Raw genomic sequence first — 15,035 nt, forward strand, 5'->3', positions numbered from 1 at the left:
GCACACGCCAACGTCGCCCGCGGCGTTCGTTGGGCTCGCTCTCAAAGCGATGGCAGAGCCGCAGATCCCCTTGGTCGTGACCCCTTCCCACTTTCAAGACGCTTCCACGATGGTAGTGCCTGGCCCGCGGCGAGACCCGCGTAGCCCTCAAGCCACGCGAGTGCAGCTGGTGGCCAGCAGCCAGCATCAAGAAAATTTTCTTCTGCGGCCTGGAAATGATCGCCCGCTCTGACACTTGGTCCCTGCGCGCCTTGTGATTCGCGAAGAAGGGGCAAACGCGCCCGCGGACCTGGGCTGAACCGCGATCCCAAAAATGGGCACCGGCGGGACGGGACCGCCCTTGGGGAAGTCAGCCTTCGGCATGTGAGGGTACGCATCGGTAGGGCTGCATGGCAAGCCAAGGCACTTTTTATCCATTCTGTCTGCCTGCCAGGAGGAATAAGGCTCCTGCAGAGCACCCCATCAACGTATACGAAATAAGAAGTGGCGTGTCTCTCCTGTGAACCATCTCCTATTTTACCCCTTTCTCTTCCGTCTTCCTTCTGCACTCCGCGATTCTCCCTTGGCATTCTGCCTACAACCATCGTCAGGGTCCCTCGTTGCTCTTTCAATAACATCGGGAACGTTGTTTGCTTCCCCAGCAATCGTTACCATGCGGTCCTTCATCGTCGTTGCCCTCGCCGGGCTTGCGTTTGCCAATGACTTCGTCATGATGAGCGCCCAACGAGGAGCCTCTGGGTCCCTTCTGAGCGCCAGACAATCCTCCTGCAGCAGCCTTGAGAAGACGTGCGAATCGACATGCATTCCCCTGACGGGCACTTGCTGCGGCGTCGGCGGCGGCTCCTACTGCAAGGTCGGCTACAACTGCGTCAAGGGCGGGTGCTGCCAGATCGGCAAGGTGTGCACGGGGACTCCCTCTGGCTGCAGCGCCAGCCAGGAGTCTTGCGGCACGCGATGCATGCCCAAGGGCTCGGTGTGCTGCTTCGACGGCACCTACTGCGACGCCGGAGAGACGTGCAGCAACGGCAAATGCAACCGCAGCGGCCTCAGCCAAACCACCACCGCGGCCGGATCGCAACCTACTAGCAGCGGAAACACCCTCTGCGCCCGGAAGAAGGGCGGCGGCAGCCACGGCGGAGGCAGCAGCAACGATGATGGCTGTGGCAGTGGCGCCGGCAACCTTGCGGCTCCTGGTCTTCTGATCGGAGCCATGGCCGCGCTGCCTCTGGTCCTTTGAGAAAGGGGAACACGATAGCCGTTTAATAAGCGACAACAAACTTCAGCAGGTTTCGAAAGCATCGGGAGTCATCATGTACGGGGGGGCGCGTTTTGTCGAGATTTGTTTCAGCCGCATACCAGACTGTCGACATACTACACATATTGACGCAAATACTTCATGTCTCTAGACGATTTGAATAATGAAAGACCCCTAGGGCCGTTATAGTTCTACTACTACTGCGTTTCTTTTAAGTGGATATATAGCACGTACAAGCCGTTTACACTACATGTACCCATCACGGCAGACCTCACGACAGGCCTCGGGCGACGACGGAGATAGCATTATAAGTGCCTGCGGCGGCGGCGGCGGGGCTGCTTAAGGCCGACCGGCGATATGACGAGCGACGGCACCTGGCACGCGTAGGCGCCCAGCCCGGCCCGGAAAATTGAGTCTCTGATATCATGATATCGCGAGGAAATAGTGGAAACTCGTTTTTTGGGGGGCGAATTGGGCCCTGCCGGCGAAGGGGTAGACGAGGCAGCGGGTGTAGGTATAATTGGCGGTAGTAGCGCGGGCGCGGCGCCAGCACCGCCGGACCCGAGAGAGAGACCCGGCCTAGAAGAACGAGTCTTCGATATCATAATGTCGTAATAAGATAGCGGAAACGCATTTTCGAAGGAATTAAGCTCTGCTAGTGAAGGGGCAGACGAGGCAGAAGTAGGAAGACCTGCATTCTGATTCTGGGCTTTCTGGTGCATGTCTCTCAGACTCGATTCATTACGTGGTTCCTGCGCAATTGTCTATATAAGGCCGAGGTTTCCCCCGCGAAGGATTAAAATCTAGCATGGACTTTCAACCCGATTTTTCTCAACCAATATTAGTCCCTTCTATACAATTTATATACTATTCGAATCCTCCTCTTAAGGAGATTCTAGTGATATTCTCGTATACCTATTATTCCTCTACCTTGCCTCCTAAAGAGACTAAAGACCCTATCTCTTTTACTTTTCATCTACCCTACTATTACATATCTATAGTCGACGATACTGCAATGCAGTCGTACGCTACCGCCTGCCACCGCCGCCTCCGCCTACTCATTGTCTGGTTGGCTATGTCCCACTCGGTACCCGGAACGTCACAGGTACCTAGTGAATGTGTGGCCGTCGACGGTACACCGTGCTTGCGGGCGGCCGATTGTGTAATCAAGGCCCATCAGGGTGGTTGCTCCAACGGTGCTTGGTTCTGCCACTACTCTGAGTCTACTACACCCGGGTGCCGGCGAAGGCTACCCGCATGCCGGACGCCCCTTGATTGCCAAGGTTCGGACCCCTACATCGCCTGTGAAAACGGGAGGTGCGCCTACGACCCAGGGTGTGCGAGGTTTTGCAACACGGACGCGGAGTGCGAAAAGTCCGCCCCGTGCCTGAGATGTCTCGACAGCGCCGGGCGGCCCACTGGCGGCGGTTCGGGCAGCTGTAGGGTGTGATTGGACCGGGCTCATAAGTGTTGTGTGTGGAACGTCAATGGGGGTTGCACCAAGAGACGTGTATTGCGCTGAGGAGCCCTGTCTTGCAGGAGCTCCTCTGAGTCTATATATATATATATATATATATACAGATGCTGAGGCTTTTATGGGTAGCTCGAAGGGAATGTGATCTTCCTTTGCTTGTGCCGCAGCCCTAATAAGCTGGACCCGTGATGTGGGCGCCGGACAGGGGACATTTGACCGAAACACAGCTGGGGTGACGTCCGTCACGTCCGTGGTAACACACGTGAGCGTCGGCGGATGCGTCCGCCTTTGATGAGTTGGTTGGTATGTAGTTATTCAGCCCGACACTTTCAGCTCATGCTATTATTAGGACATGAGGATGCTACAGCGTGACGACACAAAACGAGCGACAGCACAGCGTATATTTGCCTTTTAGTTTTTCTGTTTATGAAAGATTGAGGAAGCGTCCCATACAAACATAGACTCGGGTAGCGGGCGGGCGCTTCCGCGAAAAGCGTTTGGACTTGTGGGCGCATGCAAGAGCGCTGGTTCATTTAGGCTTTCTGAGATCTGCTGTTACTGCTCTGCCCGACTTGCGGGCGCCGGCACTAACAACGGACCAGAGGTTGTGGTGTCAATGACGTCCTCGATATCCCACACTAGGTACAATCCGTACGGGCTGCAGGTCGTGAGACACATCAAAGGTCGACTAAAGGTCGCTCGCGCACTGGCTAGGGACGCATTTCGCCTAGCTACGGCCTGACACACAAGCACAACAGCATCAACGTGATCCATTATCGAGCCCACCGTGCAACCGTTTGCCTTGGCCGATCGCTGACATGCATGACTTTTGCCATGTTGCCTTTGCACGTGTCGGGTGTCGATGCCCGCTGGCAGTTCTCCTTTAATTGAGTCTCAGCTTTCCCATGTTGATGGTGTTTGGAGGGTTGCCTGCTCAGACATTACCATCGACGGCTACTACGACTCTGGAAGCTCTAGCCTGAGCCGCTGCTGGCACGGTGACACCGACTTGACTATCCAGACACAGCATCGATCTTCCCGTGGTCGACCATGTCGACGGCACCCAAGCGGGATGACTCGCCTGGCGACGTTCCCTCTCCGCCTCACATGGAGGAATATGCCCAACCGAATGTCGATGCCGCAGACCTAGACGGGCTTTCGCTGTACGAGAAGAAATGCGTCCTCGTCAACCGAGAGATCGATGCCCAGGGCATGGGAAGATCCCAATGGTACATTTGGATCCTGTGCGGGTTCGGATACTTCCTCGACCTTCTCTGGGCGCAGGCGTTTGGCCTCGTCCTGAGCCCGCTGCAGCAGGAGATGGGTTTCGGTGATGGCCAGTCTGGCAACATTTCCACCAGCTTCAATGCCGGTCTTACCGCCGGTGCCTTTTTCTGGGGGTTCATGTCGGACATTGTTGGTATGTATATATATCTCACTCAAAATTCCCCGTTTCGCTGCTCTCATAGGGAAGCGTTTGGACTGACACGAGGGGATGCAATGCATGCAGGTCGTCGTTGGGCATTCAATCTGACCTGCCTGTTCTCCTGCGTCTTCGGTCTCTGTCTCGGCGCCTCCAACAATTACACGACGTTTCTCGTCATCACCGCCTTTGTCGGCTTTGGTGTCGGCGGGAACATTCCCGTCGACAGTGCCATCGTCCTCGAGTTTGTTCCACACGTGCGTCGTCGCACTCCCCCTTCGAGTGTTTTTCCCTTGAGGCGAGCGCCCGGAGCTGATTTCCCAAGTTTAGAATCGCCGCTTCCTGCTAGCGTGTTTGTCCGTCTTCCAGCCGCTCGGCGTCGTCGTGTGCAGCGCCATTGCCTTTGGGTTCATTCCGACATACTCGTGCTCGCCCAACTTCTCCGAAAAGAACCCGCTCCCTTCCTGTCGCACCGCCGAGTCCCCCGGGACGCCGTGTTGCTCTCGATCGGACAACATGGGATGGCGATATCTACTCTACACGCTAGGAGGGCTGTCGCTCCTCGTATTCTTCCTGCGCTTCTTCGTCTTCACGTTCAGAGAAACACCAAAGTACTCCATCTACAAGGGACACGATGCGAAGGCGATTGAGACAATGCAGCACATGGCCAAAGTCAACAAGAAACAATGCCGCTTGACGGTCGAGGACCTGGAGGCCCTGGCGAAGAACCACGAAGCCAACCACAGCGATACAAGCTCTGGGCTGCTGCTGTCTGGGTCGGATGGCGAGCGCTCGTCCAAACGCTCGGGCAAGCTGCGCAAGGAGCTCGACAGATACAAGATGTTGTTTGACGGGTTCCAGATGACGCGCCTGACCATCTTGACGTGGCTCACGTACATCCTCGACTTTTGGGGATTCACGGTCGCAGGTATGTCCAGTGCCAACCGACGTAGCCCCCTTTCAATGATCGTTTCGCCTCGGCTCGCTAACTAACACGCCCGGTTCGTCACACAGGCTTCTACCTCCCTCGGATTCTAGCCCTCAAGAACGGGGCCGCTTCAGCCAGCCTCAAGTTCACGTACGCGGCGTACATATACACCTACGCACCGGGCATCCTCGGCGTCCTGCTGGGCGCCTACGTCTGCCGCATCCCCGCCATCGGGCGCAAGTGGACCATGGTCATCTCATCGGGTCTCATGGGCGCGTCCATCTTCTTGCTCTCGACCGTCGACACCGTGGCCAAGAACGAGGGGCTCTTCACCTTGGAGTACTTCTTCCAGTCCATGTTCAACGCCGTGCTGTACGGGTGGACGCCCGAGGCATTCCCCGCGCCGGTCCGGGGGACGGCCTGCGGGGTGGCCAGCTTCTGGGGCCGGCTCTTTGGTATCGTGAGCCCGCTCATCGCGCAGCATCTCTACGGTCAGACGGACGGGTCTGGTGGCGACGGCAACATCAACAGCGTGTTGTACCTGGCGGGCGGCGCGACGCTGGGATGTGTGCTCACCACGGCACTGCTTCCGAGCCATCTGATGGAGACGCAGGATGAACGCTCGTAGGCGGGCGAGCAAGGTTGGGCCGGCGGATGGCCCGTGTTCCTTCGCATGGCGGCTGCTCTGGCCGAAGCGCCGCGGCCTTGGTGCTTCGGCTGACATCAAATGGAAAACAATGGATTCAATGTGGGCAAATAAAGGTTCCTCTTTATTATTACAGTATCGTGCGCGGGGGCACCATCTCGGTATCTCCTCAACAAGACCGGTGGTGCAGGCCGCATAACAAGGCGACAGCCAATTCCTTTCCCCATCCATCTGGGCGTGCCGCGCGACGCAGGTGGAGGAGCTCGAACGCCATGCCCCAACCAGCCGTCAAGCGGAGCATTTGATTTCCTCAAGGCAATCCCATAGAGGACTGTCCTCATCGAGCGAAACGTCGCAACAGCCACTCTCAGCATGCTGAAGCAGCGCGCTCGCAAAGCGGCAAGGCTTCGCGCAGTCCGGACACTGGAAATCCGCGTCGTCGTCATAGGCACGGTAGTAGGATCTTGTGTACGCCGCAGATTGGTATCCGCGCAACGCGGCACTCGTCACGGAGCCTTGCGTCGCTCCGGAAGGACATGTTCCCGTCTCCAGATGTAGAACCATGGCAGAGTTTGTAACAAATGTACGGTAGCAGCGGAAGCACTCGACATTGTCATCCCAATGCACGACGCGGTGCTATAGCGCGCGATAAAAAGTCAGCCCCGAGTTCTACGAACGAGATGAAGGAATGCGGCGGAGACGAACGCTACGCAGATTCGACGGCGTATCGAAGCGGCGATGGCAGATGGCACACTCGTTGTGGGCGACAGACTCGTGTGTGTGCAGCCCCTCGGCAGTGGGGAAGTCGGGTTCATCGTCGCACGTGTAGCAGACGTGGTGATGCATCGAATCGCGCACATGTTGCCGCCGTGCGCCAAAGGACGTGAAGTGCCGAAGACAGCGGTGGCAGTCGAACATGTGCGCCGTCGACGCCCTCGTGTGCTGGTAGTAGGCGGACTCGGTCCGGAAGTACCTGTCGCACACGGAACAAAACGCCATCGTGCCCCCTCCGATGCGCCCTCGGCCAGCGCTTGCTTGTTGAAGAATTGATGGGAGCACGATGACGGCAGCCAAAGAAAGGAAAAAAAGGGTCCTATGCCGGGAGGCGGTGCGCGGGTCCAAAATGGAAAAAGTCTATGCCAAGTTAGGTGAAGTTTTGGAGGGTAGCAAATAAAGGTCAACGGGCTGTGCCAGGCCATGACGCGCCTTGGAAGTGTGTTTCACTGGTGTCTGAGCGTGCGTGGCGGACGTTTGATACAGAGACGAATAGCACCTGACACCTTGTTGATGCTCACGTATAAGAGACCAAATGCCATTTATTTGCAACTCCCTGCAACTCTCCCCAAGAACGGCACGACTTGTCGCCATCATATCTTGACCGAGCCCAGCAGGCGCACCAGTCCGCCCCTCTCATCATCAGCGAGCCTCTGTATGGATAACAGAGTCCTGCAATTTGCCGGGCATCCTCTCATAGTCGGCCGCGCTCGTGGGTTTCCCCTTGAAGAGATACCCATACCACTTCCTGCCGTCTCCATTGTTATCCGCTGCATTGAGCCATCATAATTAGTCTAAACACAACGGCACTGTCAAACGCTACGGCCCCCACCGATGGCCACGTACCAGACAGCGAGATGCAGGACGTGCACAGGTCGTTTGCCTTGCACTTGTCCAATATGGAATTCGCCCAGGCGTCGGCATTGGACTGGTTGTACACCTCGGAGAAGCCCGAGATGATCCTGCCGGTGAGCAACGGCTTTGCGAACCAGTTTTGAGGGTCGGCCAAGTCAATGCGAACGAACTTGCGAGGCACGGCGGCGTCGTCGCAGGTTCCCGCCGAGACCAGGCAGCAGACGAGACCCAGGGAAGAAGCTTTCATTGTGAAAAGTGAAGGGACGAGTATAATGAGATCGGTCTGTTGTTACTGCCGCCTCATCAACAAGTTCTCCAAGACGAGTGAGGGCTCCGGACGCCTTTTATGGAGCGACCAATATTGGGAGGGGGCATGCAACCCTTGACGCTTACGGACGCCCTGAGCTACACAACATACTCTTCGGCTGCCGCTGCCGCGATACGAAGTGATGAGACCAAACAACCCGTTCGACGTGACCGCCGTGACGAATACGTCAAGATCAGACATTTCGGGGAACACCGTGATAAGACTCGCATCACGCCTGGTCGGAAGCTGACGTGGGGACACCGAGGCCAGGCACAGGGGTTGGATGATGGCGGCTTCATGTTTGATCACATTCGGATCGCCCAAAGCGGTTCATGCTATGAGTCGGCAGCTACCGAAATTGATACGTCTAATGATCTACGGACCGATACAAGTCAAGGTCGCTCCCCCATTCATCGATCACGGCACCCAGCTCTCCTCGTCCCGTCTTCTGGTCATATGCCCGGCATTCTCTCTCTACCGCGTGAAAAACTGCACGAATGACGGCGACATCCCCCTCCAGCATCCCAGTTACATACTCCAGAAGACGCCCGTCCTGCCACTCTGCGCTCGGCAGGGGATGATTCGTCAGCTCCCATTGCAGATACTTGTTATATGGGCGGACTCTGCCAGCCAGCGCAAAGACAAGGTCAAGCATAGGGACGATAGCTTCCACCGAGTCCAACCGCGAAGCCTGAGGCCGCCCATCGCGATGCGACTTCAGAGCTCGGTAGGTTTCGTTGATGAACCAGTCCACGCGTGAGTCGTCGATCAACAGTTTCCGGATCTCATCATCGCTCAGCGTTGCCTGCCGCCGCACAGCCCTTGTGATTCGTCCCCCTGTCGAGTCTCGGAGGACCTGTGCCCAAGCGTATGACCAGCGTTCCCATGCTCCCTCGGAGCCAACGGGCTTGATCGTCTCAATCTCTGTCAACGTCTTGGGGAGCTCGTCAATTGCCAAAGTCTTCCTGTCTTCGCGCGGATTGTCCGTCTCTGATTCATCGCGAATCACCAAGACGTCCACATCAGAGTACTGGGTTGCCATGCCACGTGCTGCGGATCCAGTCAGGACAATACCGATGATGGTTGGGTCGGGGCGGGACATGAGTTCTGCCAAAGCCTCCAGGGATGCTTTTGGCAGAAGGCCATTTTCTTGCGCAACGGTGTTGACGGCCATCCTAGGGTCAAAGGTTTCTGCAATTTAAATGAATAGGTGAAGTTGAAAAAGGACCTTTCAAAATTCGGAAGAATGAGAAATGTATTCAGTAACGGCGTAATGGAACTCATGTGCTTTATACTCTAGTGATTATACTCGATTGATATTGCATCCCGTACATAGTTATTTCGGCGCATCCTAGCTCTCAGTCGGCCTGACTCACGCCGAACACGAGAAGACACGCAAAATATACGTGCATCCCATACCCAGTCATTTCGGGCGCATCCTGCCTTGCAGTCGGCCTGACTCACGCCGATTAGGGTAAGAGTCGAAGATGCCGTATTTAGATACGAGCATCGGTATCCCGAAGCAGTGCTAGAAAGCTACGCGCGTAGCTTCATATAGTTTTATATAAAACTGAAATAAGCCCTAGAGCCGGATTTATATAAAACTATAACTCTCTAGGTTTTAAATATTTAGTCGGTTGTATATAATTTTATATGGTTTTTATATGTAGTCCCGAGACGACATGAGTGACCAAAAAAAAAGCAATGCGTCGGGAGGCAGCGCTCCCGTTGGACTGATCAGCTTGAGGTCTGTAAGTTACAGTCGCACACAGTAGACAATGGATGACCCTCCGAGACTACGCACATCTGGATCGCTGCAGCAGCGAGCCACCTTTTCGATCCTGGAACGAGCAAGCTCCCAGCCGTATCGAGTTAATGCGGGTGGATTTACTGTGCAACGTGAAATGTCATCAGCCCATGGGAACACGGTCGTCAAGGTCGCATCTCGAGAACTAGGCAACGCCAACGTAGCACCAGAGAGATCGAATGATAGATGGGTACATACCGATGGTGCAGGTGAAGCCGCGGGTGGCCAAAGTGCAGGTCGCGCGCTCCCAGTAGAACTGCAACGTCCATGGTGAGGAGCCTACCGACAGTGCGCCGGGAACACGGGGAAAGAAAACAATTCGGCTCGAGGATAGTATCAATAGAGGTGGAAAAGGAGTGCAGTTGTTAGCCGGGATTTAGCTCAATGGCTGCAAGCAAATCTATAGGCTCAAGCTGTTCATCGGTGGCATCTGTGCGGGCGTGCCAGCTGGCATCATCAATGGCCTGTGCGACTTACACGGCACCGACGTAACCGACCAGGCGTCCGCCAGGTGCTGCCAATGTCACCCCGCCCAAGGGACTCGACATCCGAGGCTTGCGAGTGAGCCGAACCACGCGCCGCTCTACGGTCCTCACCATTTCAATGTAGGAAGGTATCACTAGAATCTCGCAGGTGGTGCGTGGACTGTGGCAAAGACGTGCACCGACGCCCCGGGAACACGCATTTGGGTGGGTGCGAATCGTCACGAGTTCCACCTCGCCCCAGCCAGACTCAACCGCGGGCCCGGCCCAAACAATGAATTAGCCCCGGATTCACGGGGGCAATTGTGCAGGCATCAATTCTGGTGCAGCGATGCCATCACCATCATCGCAATATCAAATACTTTCAATTCACGGCCAAGAAGAAAAAAAGTTTCTGTCCAAGGCAAGACGCCCCCTTTGCAGCCGACTATGAGGAATCACCAGTGGCTGCTTACGCCCCCGGGCGCGGACTTAGCGGACGGCAGCTCCGGCCCTAGGTAACTAACAGTCGGCCACCGCCCGCCCGCCCACTGGCTGATAAGCAGCATACGCACTTCCCGCGCCAGGTTTGCTCCGCGGGCTTACATGGCCTCGCCCGTTCATGACGTACCTACGGACCGGAGAAACCGGAGAGAAGAAAATATGAGCAGCGCAGCGTTGGCTCGAGGCTCACTTACATGCTATATATCTACCCAGTGAGGCGCATCTAGGAAAAGCAAGATGGAAAGGGAACAGTTCAGTTCTTTCAAGCGATACTTCTTTGCAACATTTTGACTCCCATTATCCGGTGACATTTCTGCTCAAAACTCGGCATCGCAGTACCTAGTCATTCATGCCTTCTCAGTTTGGCTTTTCCACAGAGGGCGCCGACGTTGTCCGCGCCCTGAGGACAAAAGTTGAGGGGAAAACGTGTAAGTCCCTCTGAGCCGAGACCACACCCTTGGCCAGCCAGGCAGGAGTCATTTCTAATAGTCCGCAAGTTCTCATCACAGGCCCGACTCCCGGGAGCATCGGGGCCGAGACGGCGGCGACATTGGCCTCGGGCGCCCCAGCATGCATCATCCTGGTCGGGCGCTCTCTCTCGAGCGCACAGGCTACGATTGATCGCATTAGGACCACCGACGAAAACGTCAAGGTCAAGTTCTTCGAGGCAGACCTGTCGTCGCTCGCCGCCGTGCGAAAAGCCGCAGACGCAATCCTCGCCTCGGCCGACATCCCCGTCATCCACGCCGTGATCAACAACGCCGGCATCATGGTGCCGCCCTTTTCCCTGACGGTCGACGGCTTCGAGTCGCAGTTTGCCATCAACCACCTGTCACACTTTTTGCTCACCAACAAGCTCATGCCAAGGCTCCTCGCCACCGGCGCTGGCGGCAAGGCCAGGGTGGTCAACGTGTCGAGCATCGGCAACTGCTACGGCGGCATCAACTGGGACGACGTGCAGTTCGCCCGCGGCGGGTACACGCCGCAGAGGGCCTACGGGCAGTCCAAGACGGCGCAGGTGCTCTTCACGGTGGCGCTCAACAGGCGCTACGGCGGCGCGCGCGGCGGCATCGAGTCCTTCGCGCTGGACCCCGGCAGCGTGCAGACGGGGCTGGCCAAGCACATCACGGCCGAGATCGCGGCCGACATGGCGCTCAAGATCACCGGCAAGAGCCTCGCCGAGGCGCGCGCCGCGCGGCGCAAGACGGTCCAGCAGGGCTGCGCGACGTCGCTAGTCGCGGCCCTGGATCCGACGCTCGAGGGCGGCATCTTCCTGGTGGACTGCGAGATCGCCAACGGGCCCGACGCCGTGGCGCCGTGGTCGCTGGACGAGGCCGCTGCGGATCGGTGCTGGAAATTGAGCGAGGAGCTCGTGGGAGAAACGTTTCATGCCTGACGAGGAAGGAATGATGTTGATTGAATGGGTCGTGCGAACTCGGTAACGGGTGAAATGGCTTGGTGGGGGGTTCAAACCTGTGCATTTAGAAAGGCGTATGGGCGGCACGACGGAGTCGTGTCCAATGCGGGAGATCAAAACTACGTAGTGACGAGGACAGTCTTGAGGTAATAGTGGATTATTCTAGCCTGGAACTAACCTAAATAGAGCGAGTATCCCATATATTACCAGCATATTACCCTCTTGAGGTATTGTCCTCTGCCGAGTTATTGTTATTTGCAATTAGATTAGGTGAGCCCCAGAGATTGCCGGTTATCTTGCCCCTGGTTGCGGTAGATGTGATGTACTTAGTTATGGGGCCTATATCTGTAATACCATGAACAGACATGGCATAAAGAACAAGACCCGCAACGTGTGGTGCTGCCATCGAGGTGCCAGAATCGATTTTAGTATCGGTGTCGCTACGCGGCCCGGCAGAAACAACATCCGTGCCTGGAGCAAAGACATTGAGGACCTTGCCATAGTTCGAATATGAGGCTATAGACCAGTTTCTGTCGAGGGCGCCAACGGTGATTGCCCTCGGAGCCGTGGCCGGAGACACATAGGTCGCGTCCGTGCCGTTATTCCCAGCGGCAACGACAGACAAGACTCCTGAGACTGCACCCTTCTCAATGACCTCGTTTACTGCCGCACTGTATAGCCCTGAGAGGGACATGTTGATGACGGCAGACTTGCTGCGGCCCTTGGAGATGATGTCGTTGACAGCCCAGTGGAACCCGTCAATGATGATGGACGTGGACGTGGTCTGGTTGTCCAAGATCTTGATGGCGATAAGATTAGCCTTCTTGGCGACGCCATATGTCTTGCCGCCAATGGTGCCAGCGACGTGGGTGCCGTGGCCGGTGGTGTCAACGTCCTTGCCGGGAAATGCGGTATACCCCAAGCTAGCCCGTCCTTCAAATTCTTGGTGGGTTGCGCGTATGCCTGAGTCGATGATGTAGGCGTACGTGCCTTGACCGGCCCGAGTGTCGTAGATGTAGTCTTCGGATCCATTATGTCGGTGCGAAACGGCTCCCAGACCCCATGTAGCGCCATGCTGAGTCGTAAGGCATTTCTTGTCTTTGATGGCATCCTCCCTAGGCGCAATAGAGGCAAGTTCCCATATCATGTCCTCTTCCACCAGAGCAACCTATACGACATTATTAGTATTTTCTATTGCTGTGGTTACATCATATTGCCGAAACCAACCGCTATAACTCACATCAGGACTTTGCTTGATCTCAGCTATCGTAGCAGCGTCAAAGGAACCGGCATAGCCGTGGAAGTCATATTTGCCAGCATAAGTTCTCTCAACACCCTGGAACTCGCGCTTGTTCAATCCCCGCTTCTTATGAACCCACTGGAGGTGACCATCAAGTGCTTCTGGATGGAGGCCTGACTTGAGTGTAACAATGTACTTGCCAGGGATGTTCTTGCCGTGCTGGCTCTGAATCTCCCCGTCGCTGCTCCCGGATGTAGCCGGAGCCGCCCAGGCATAAGAGAAAACAATTGTCGCGGCGACGACAAGACCCGAGAAGCCGACCATTGCAAAATCCTGTCGTGATCAAAACACCAGGGGTGAGAATGTAGTATAAATGGCTAGAAATGTGAGACTACATGCTCACCTCATGTCTTGTCGTGAATCTGCCTGCCTTATATACCTCTCTCCGTACAAGCTGCCGCAGCGCCTCTCTTTCATTACGCGTTCAATTTGTGATGGACATGACAATGACAGTTGCGTACCGTGGCGGTGGAGCCGTTAGAACGTCATGCCGTCAAAACTGCGACATTTGCTGCCGGCTTATACGCGGCAATCCAGGGATGCCGCTATAGGGGTGTTCAAAGCTGGTGAACCGTATTTCGAAAACAAAACCCATCTGGGTTGCATTTCGCGAAAGCAATCAGTGCCAAGATATTGTGACGCACCATAATACCTTCGGTCACCGTATACGCCCGTGCCGCTCATCAATGACCCCGCACATCAATCCTTGGCTTACGAAATGGGCGGAGCTTCGAAACTAGTATATCGGGGTGCAACTCTGTCTTGTCCTGTCACAGAATGAACTGCGCGGAATGCAACCCAGGCGGTTGAAGGGCAACAGTTGTTGACTGCCCAGCCTCAATAGACTCGTCAGCGCTTCGGCAACCGGAGCGAATGGCGGGAGAGTATCAAAGCCATCTTGATGGTATGTGAGCTGCGGGATGCCTTCACGTTGTGGCAGCGACCTGAGATGACTGGGGCGACATATGCGGGAAAACGGGGGGTCGTGATAGATCCATGTTATCCAGCACACGGATCAGTTCGACCGTGCTTCGCTTGGAGGTCCTCAGCCCCTCGACAGTCCACCTCTTGGAGGAAGCACATGGATGTGACTGTTCGAGTCCCGTTGGTGCTGTGGAGACATATCGCTAACAAGTGATCGCAATCAGTCAGTCGCTGATCAGGGTCAGTCAGCCTGAACAAGAAGGTCCTGGCCGAGGATCCCCCGATTTTCTTGGGACATGCGATGGCAGGACTGCACTGGTCCAGTCTAGACATCCGACTGTGCTCGTCCAATGGCGAGGGGTTTCCCCTAGTCTGGGAGTCCAACGCCGTCCGCCCAGCGGGAGAAGATGGGTTGCGGTAAGACGACTCGACTTGTAGTCGTCGATTCTGTGAGACGCTATAGCGAATGATTCGGGCACTGCGGTCCGCTTCCAATTAATGCATGGCTCAGGCCAATAACTGTGGCTCAGCTGATGCGTGCGAGGTTATAATCGCAATCTTGGATTGCCCTGACGGGAAAGATGTTGCGCTGTGGATGAAGTGATTGGTCAATTGGGGCGACGCAAGTGTGGGGTAAGTTAGATGGTAGAAGACGCGTATGTTACACGCCCACCGTGACGGACGGACCGTGACACAGAGCCGGGAGCCAGGTAATTAAGTTAACACTGGCCGATTCTTGGGGCGGGGGTTGGCTTACATTTGCCTAGAATAATATAGCTTATTAGATGGCAAGGGTCGAGCTACGGCGAGGCACCGCCGCCTCTTGACATTGAGGGGGTTGATCCCTGGTCCTCGTCTCCGCGAGTGAGTGCCGTTCGGTCGTGCTGCACCCAAATTCCACAGGCTGTGTCAGCTCATCAACCGTGCCTGCCCGCCCTGTTGGGTGGGCCGTTAGTAGGT

General features: G+C 56.0%; 7 protein-coding genes across 7 annotated transcripts; 3 read left to right on the forward strand and 4 right to left on the reverse strand.

Annotated features, from left to right (window-relative positions):
- Nucleotides 1-652: 652 nt before the first annotated feature.
- Nucleotides 653-1,237, forward strand: JDV02_004623 (uncharacterized protein; the record flags this gene model as incomplete). Its single annotated transcript, XM_047985854.1, has 1 exon — nucleotides 653-1,237. The coding sequence occupies one exon, from the start codon at nucleotides 653-655 to the stop codon at nucleotides 1,235-1,237; it is 585 nt and encodes a 194-aa protein (XP_047841831.1).
- Nucleotides 1,238-3,415: 2,178 nt separating this feature from the next.
- On the forward strand, nucleotides 3,416-5,708 carry JDV02_004624 (uncharacterized protein; the record flags this gene model as incomplete). The annotated part of the gene is made up of 4 exons (XM_047985855.1): nucleotides 3,416-4,149; nucleotides 4,240-4,409; nucleotides 4,483-5,080; nucleotides 5,167-5,708. The coding sequence occupies exons 1-4, from the start codon at nucleotides 3,780-3,782 to the stop codon at nucleotides 5,706-5,708; spliced, it is 1,680 nt and encodes a 559-aa protein (XP_047841832.1). The 5' UTR covers nucleotides 3,416-3,779.
- Nucleotides 5,709-5,828: 120 nt separating this feature from the next.
- On the reverse strand, nucleotides 5,829-6,835 carry JDV02_004625 (uncharacterized protein). The gene is made up of 2 exons (XM_047985856.1): nucleotides 6,432-6,835; nucleotides 5,829-6,362 (listed from the first exon to the last, which is right to left on the reverse strand). Exons 1-2 carry the CDS (start codon nucleotides 6,723-6,725, stop codon nucleotides 6,015-6,017), a joined length of 642 nt encoding a protein of 213 aa, XP_047841833.1. The 5' UTR covers nucleotides 6,726-6,835; the 3' UTR covers nucleotides 5,829-6,014.
- A 307-nt stretch (nucleotides 6,836-7,142) lies between these two features.
- JDV02_004626 (uncharacterized protein) lies at nucleotides 7,143-7,602 on the reverse strand (the record flags this gene model as incomplete). Its single annotated transcript, XM_047985857.1, has 2 exons — nucleotides 7,143-7,270; nucleotides 7,347-7,602. The coding sequence occupies 2 exons, from the start codon at nucleotides 7,600-7,602 to the stop codon at nucleotides 7,143-7,145; spliced, it is 384 nt and encodes a 127-aa protein (XP_047841834.1).
- Nucleotides 7,603-8,003: 401 nt separating this feature from the next.
- On the reverse strand, nucleotides 8,004-8,946 carry JDV02_004627 (uncharacterized protein). Its single transcript, XM_047985858.1, has one exon. The coding sequence runs from the start codon at nucleotides 8,834-8,836 to the stop codon at nucleotides 8,030-8,032; it is 807 nt and encodes a 268-aa protein (XP_047841835.1). The 5' UTR covers nucleotides 8,837-8,946; the 3' UTR covers nucleotides 8,004-8,029.
- A 1,704-nt stretch (nucleotides 8,947-10,650) lies between these two features.
- JDV02_004628 (uncharacterized protein) lies at nucleotides 10,651-12,009 on the forward strand. Its single transcript, XM_047985859.1, has 2 exons — nucleotides 10,651-10,862; nucleotides 10,932-12,009. Exons 1-2 carry the CDS (start codon nucleotides 10,784-10,786, stop codon nucleotides 11,828-11,830), a joined length of 978 nt encoding a protein of 325 aa, XP_047841836.1. The 5' UTR covers nucleotides 10,651-10,783; the 3' UTR covers nucleotides 11,831-12,009.
- An 8-nt stretch (nucleotides 12,010-12,017) lies between these two features.
- JDV02_004629 (Oryzin) lies at nucleotides 12,018-13,476 on the reverse strand. The gene is made up of 2 exons (XM_047985860.1): nucleotides 13,092-13,476; nucleotides 12,018-13,019 (listed from the first exon to the last, which is right to left on the reverse strand). The coding sequence occupies exons 1-2, from the start codon at nucleotides 13,413-13,415 to the stop codon at nucleotides 12,066-12,068; spliced, it is 1,278 nt and encodes a 425-aa protein (XP_047841837.1). The 5' UTR covers nucleotides 13,416-13,476; the 3' UTR covers nucleotides 12,018-12,065.
- Between the last annotated feature and the right edge of the window lie 1,559 nt (nucleotides 13,477-15,035).

The sequence above is a fragment of the Purpureocillium takamizusanense genome, chromosome 3, assembly GCF_022605165.1.
Source record: "Purpureocillium takamizusanense chromosome 3, complete sequence".
Lineage (NCBI taxonomy): Eukaryota > Fungi > Ascomycota > Sordariomycetes > Hypocreales > Ophiocordycipitaceae > Purpureocillium > Purpureocillium takamizusanense.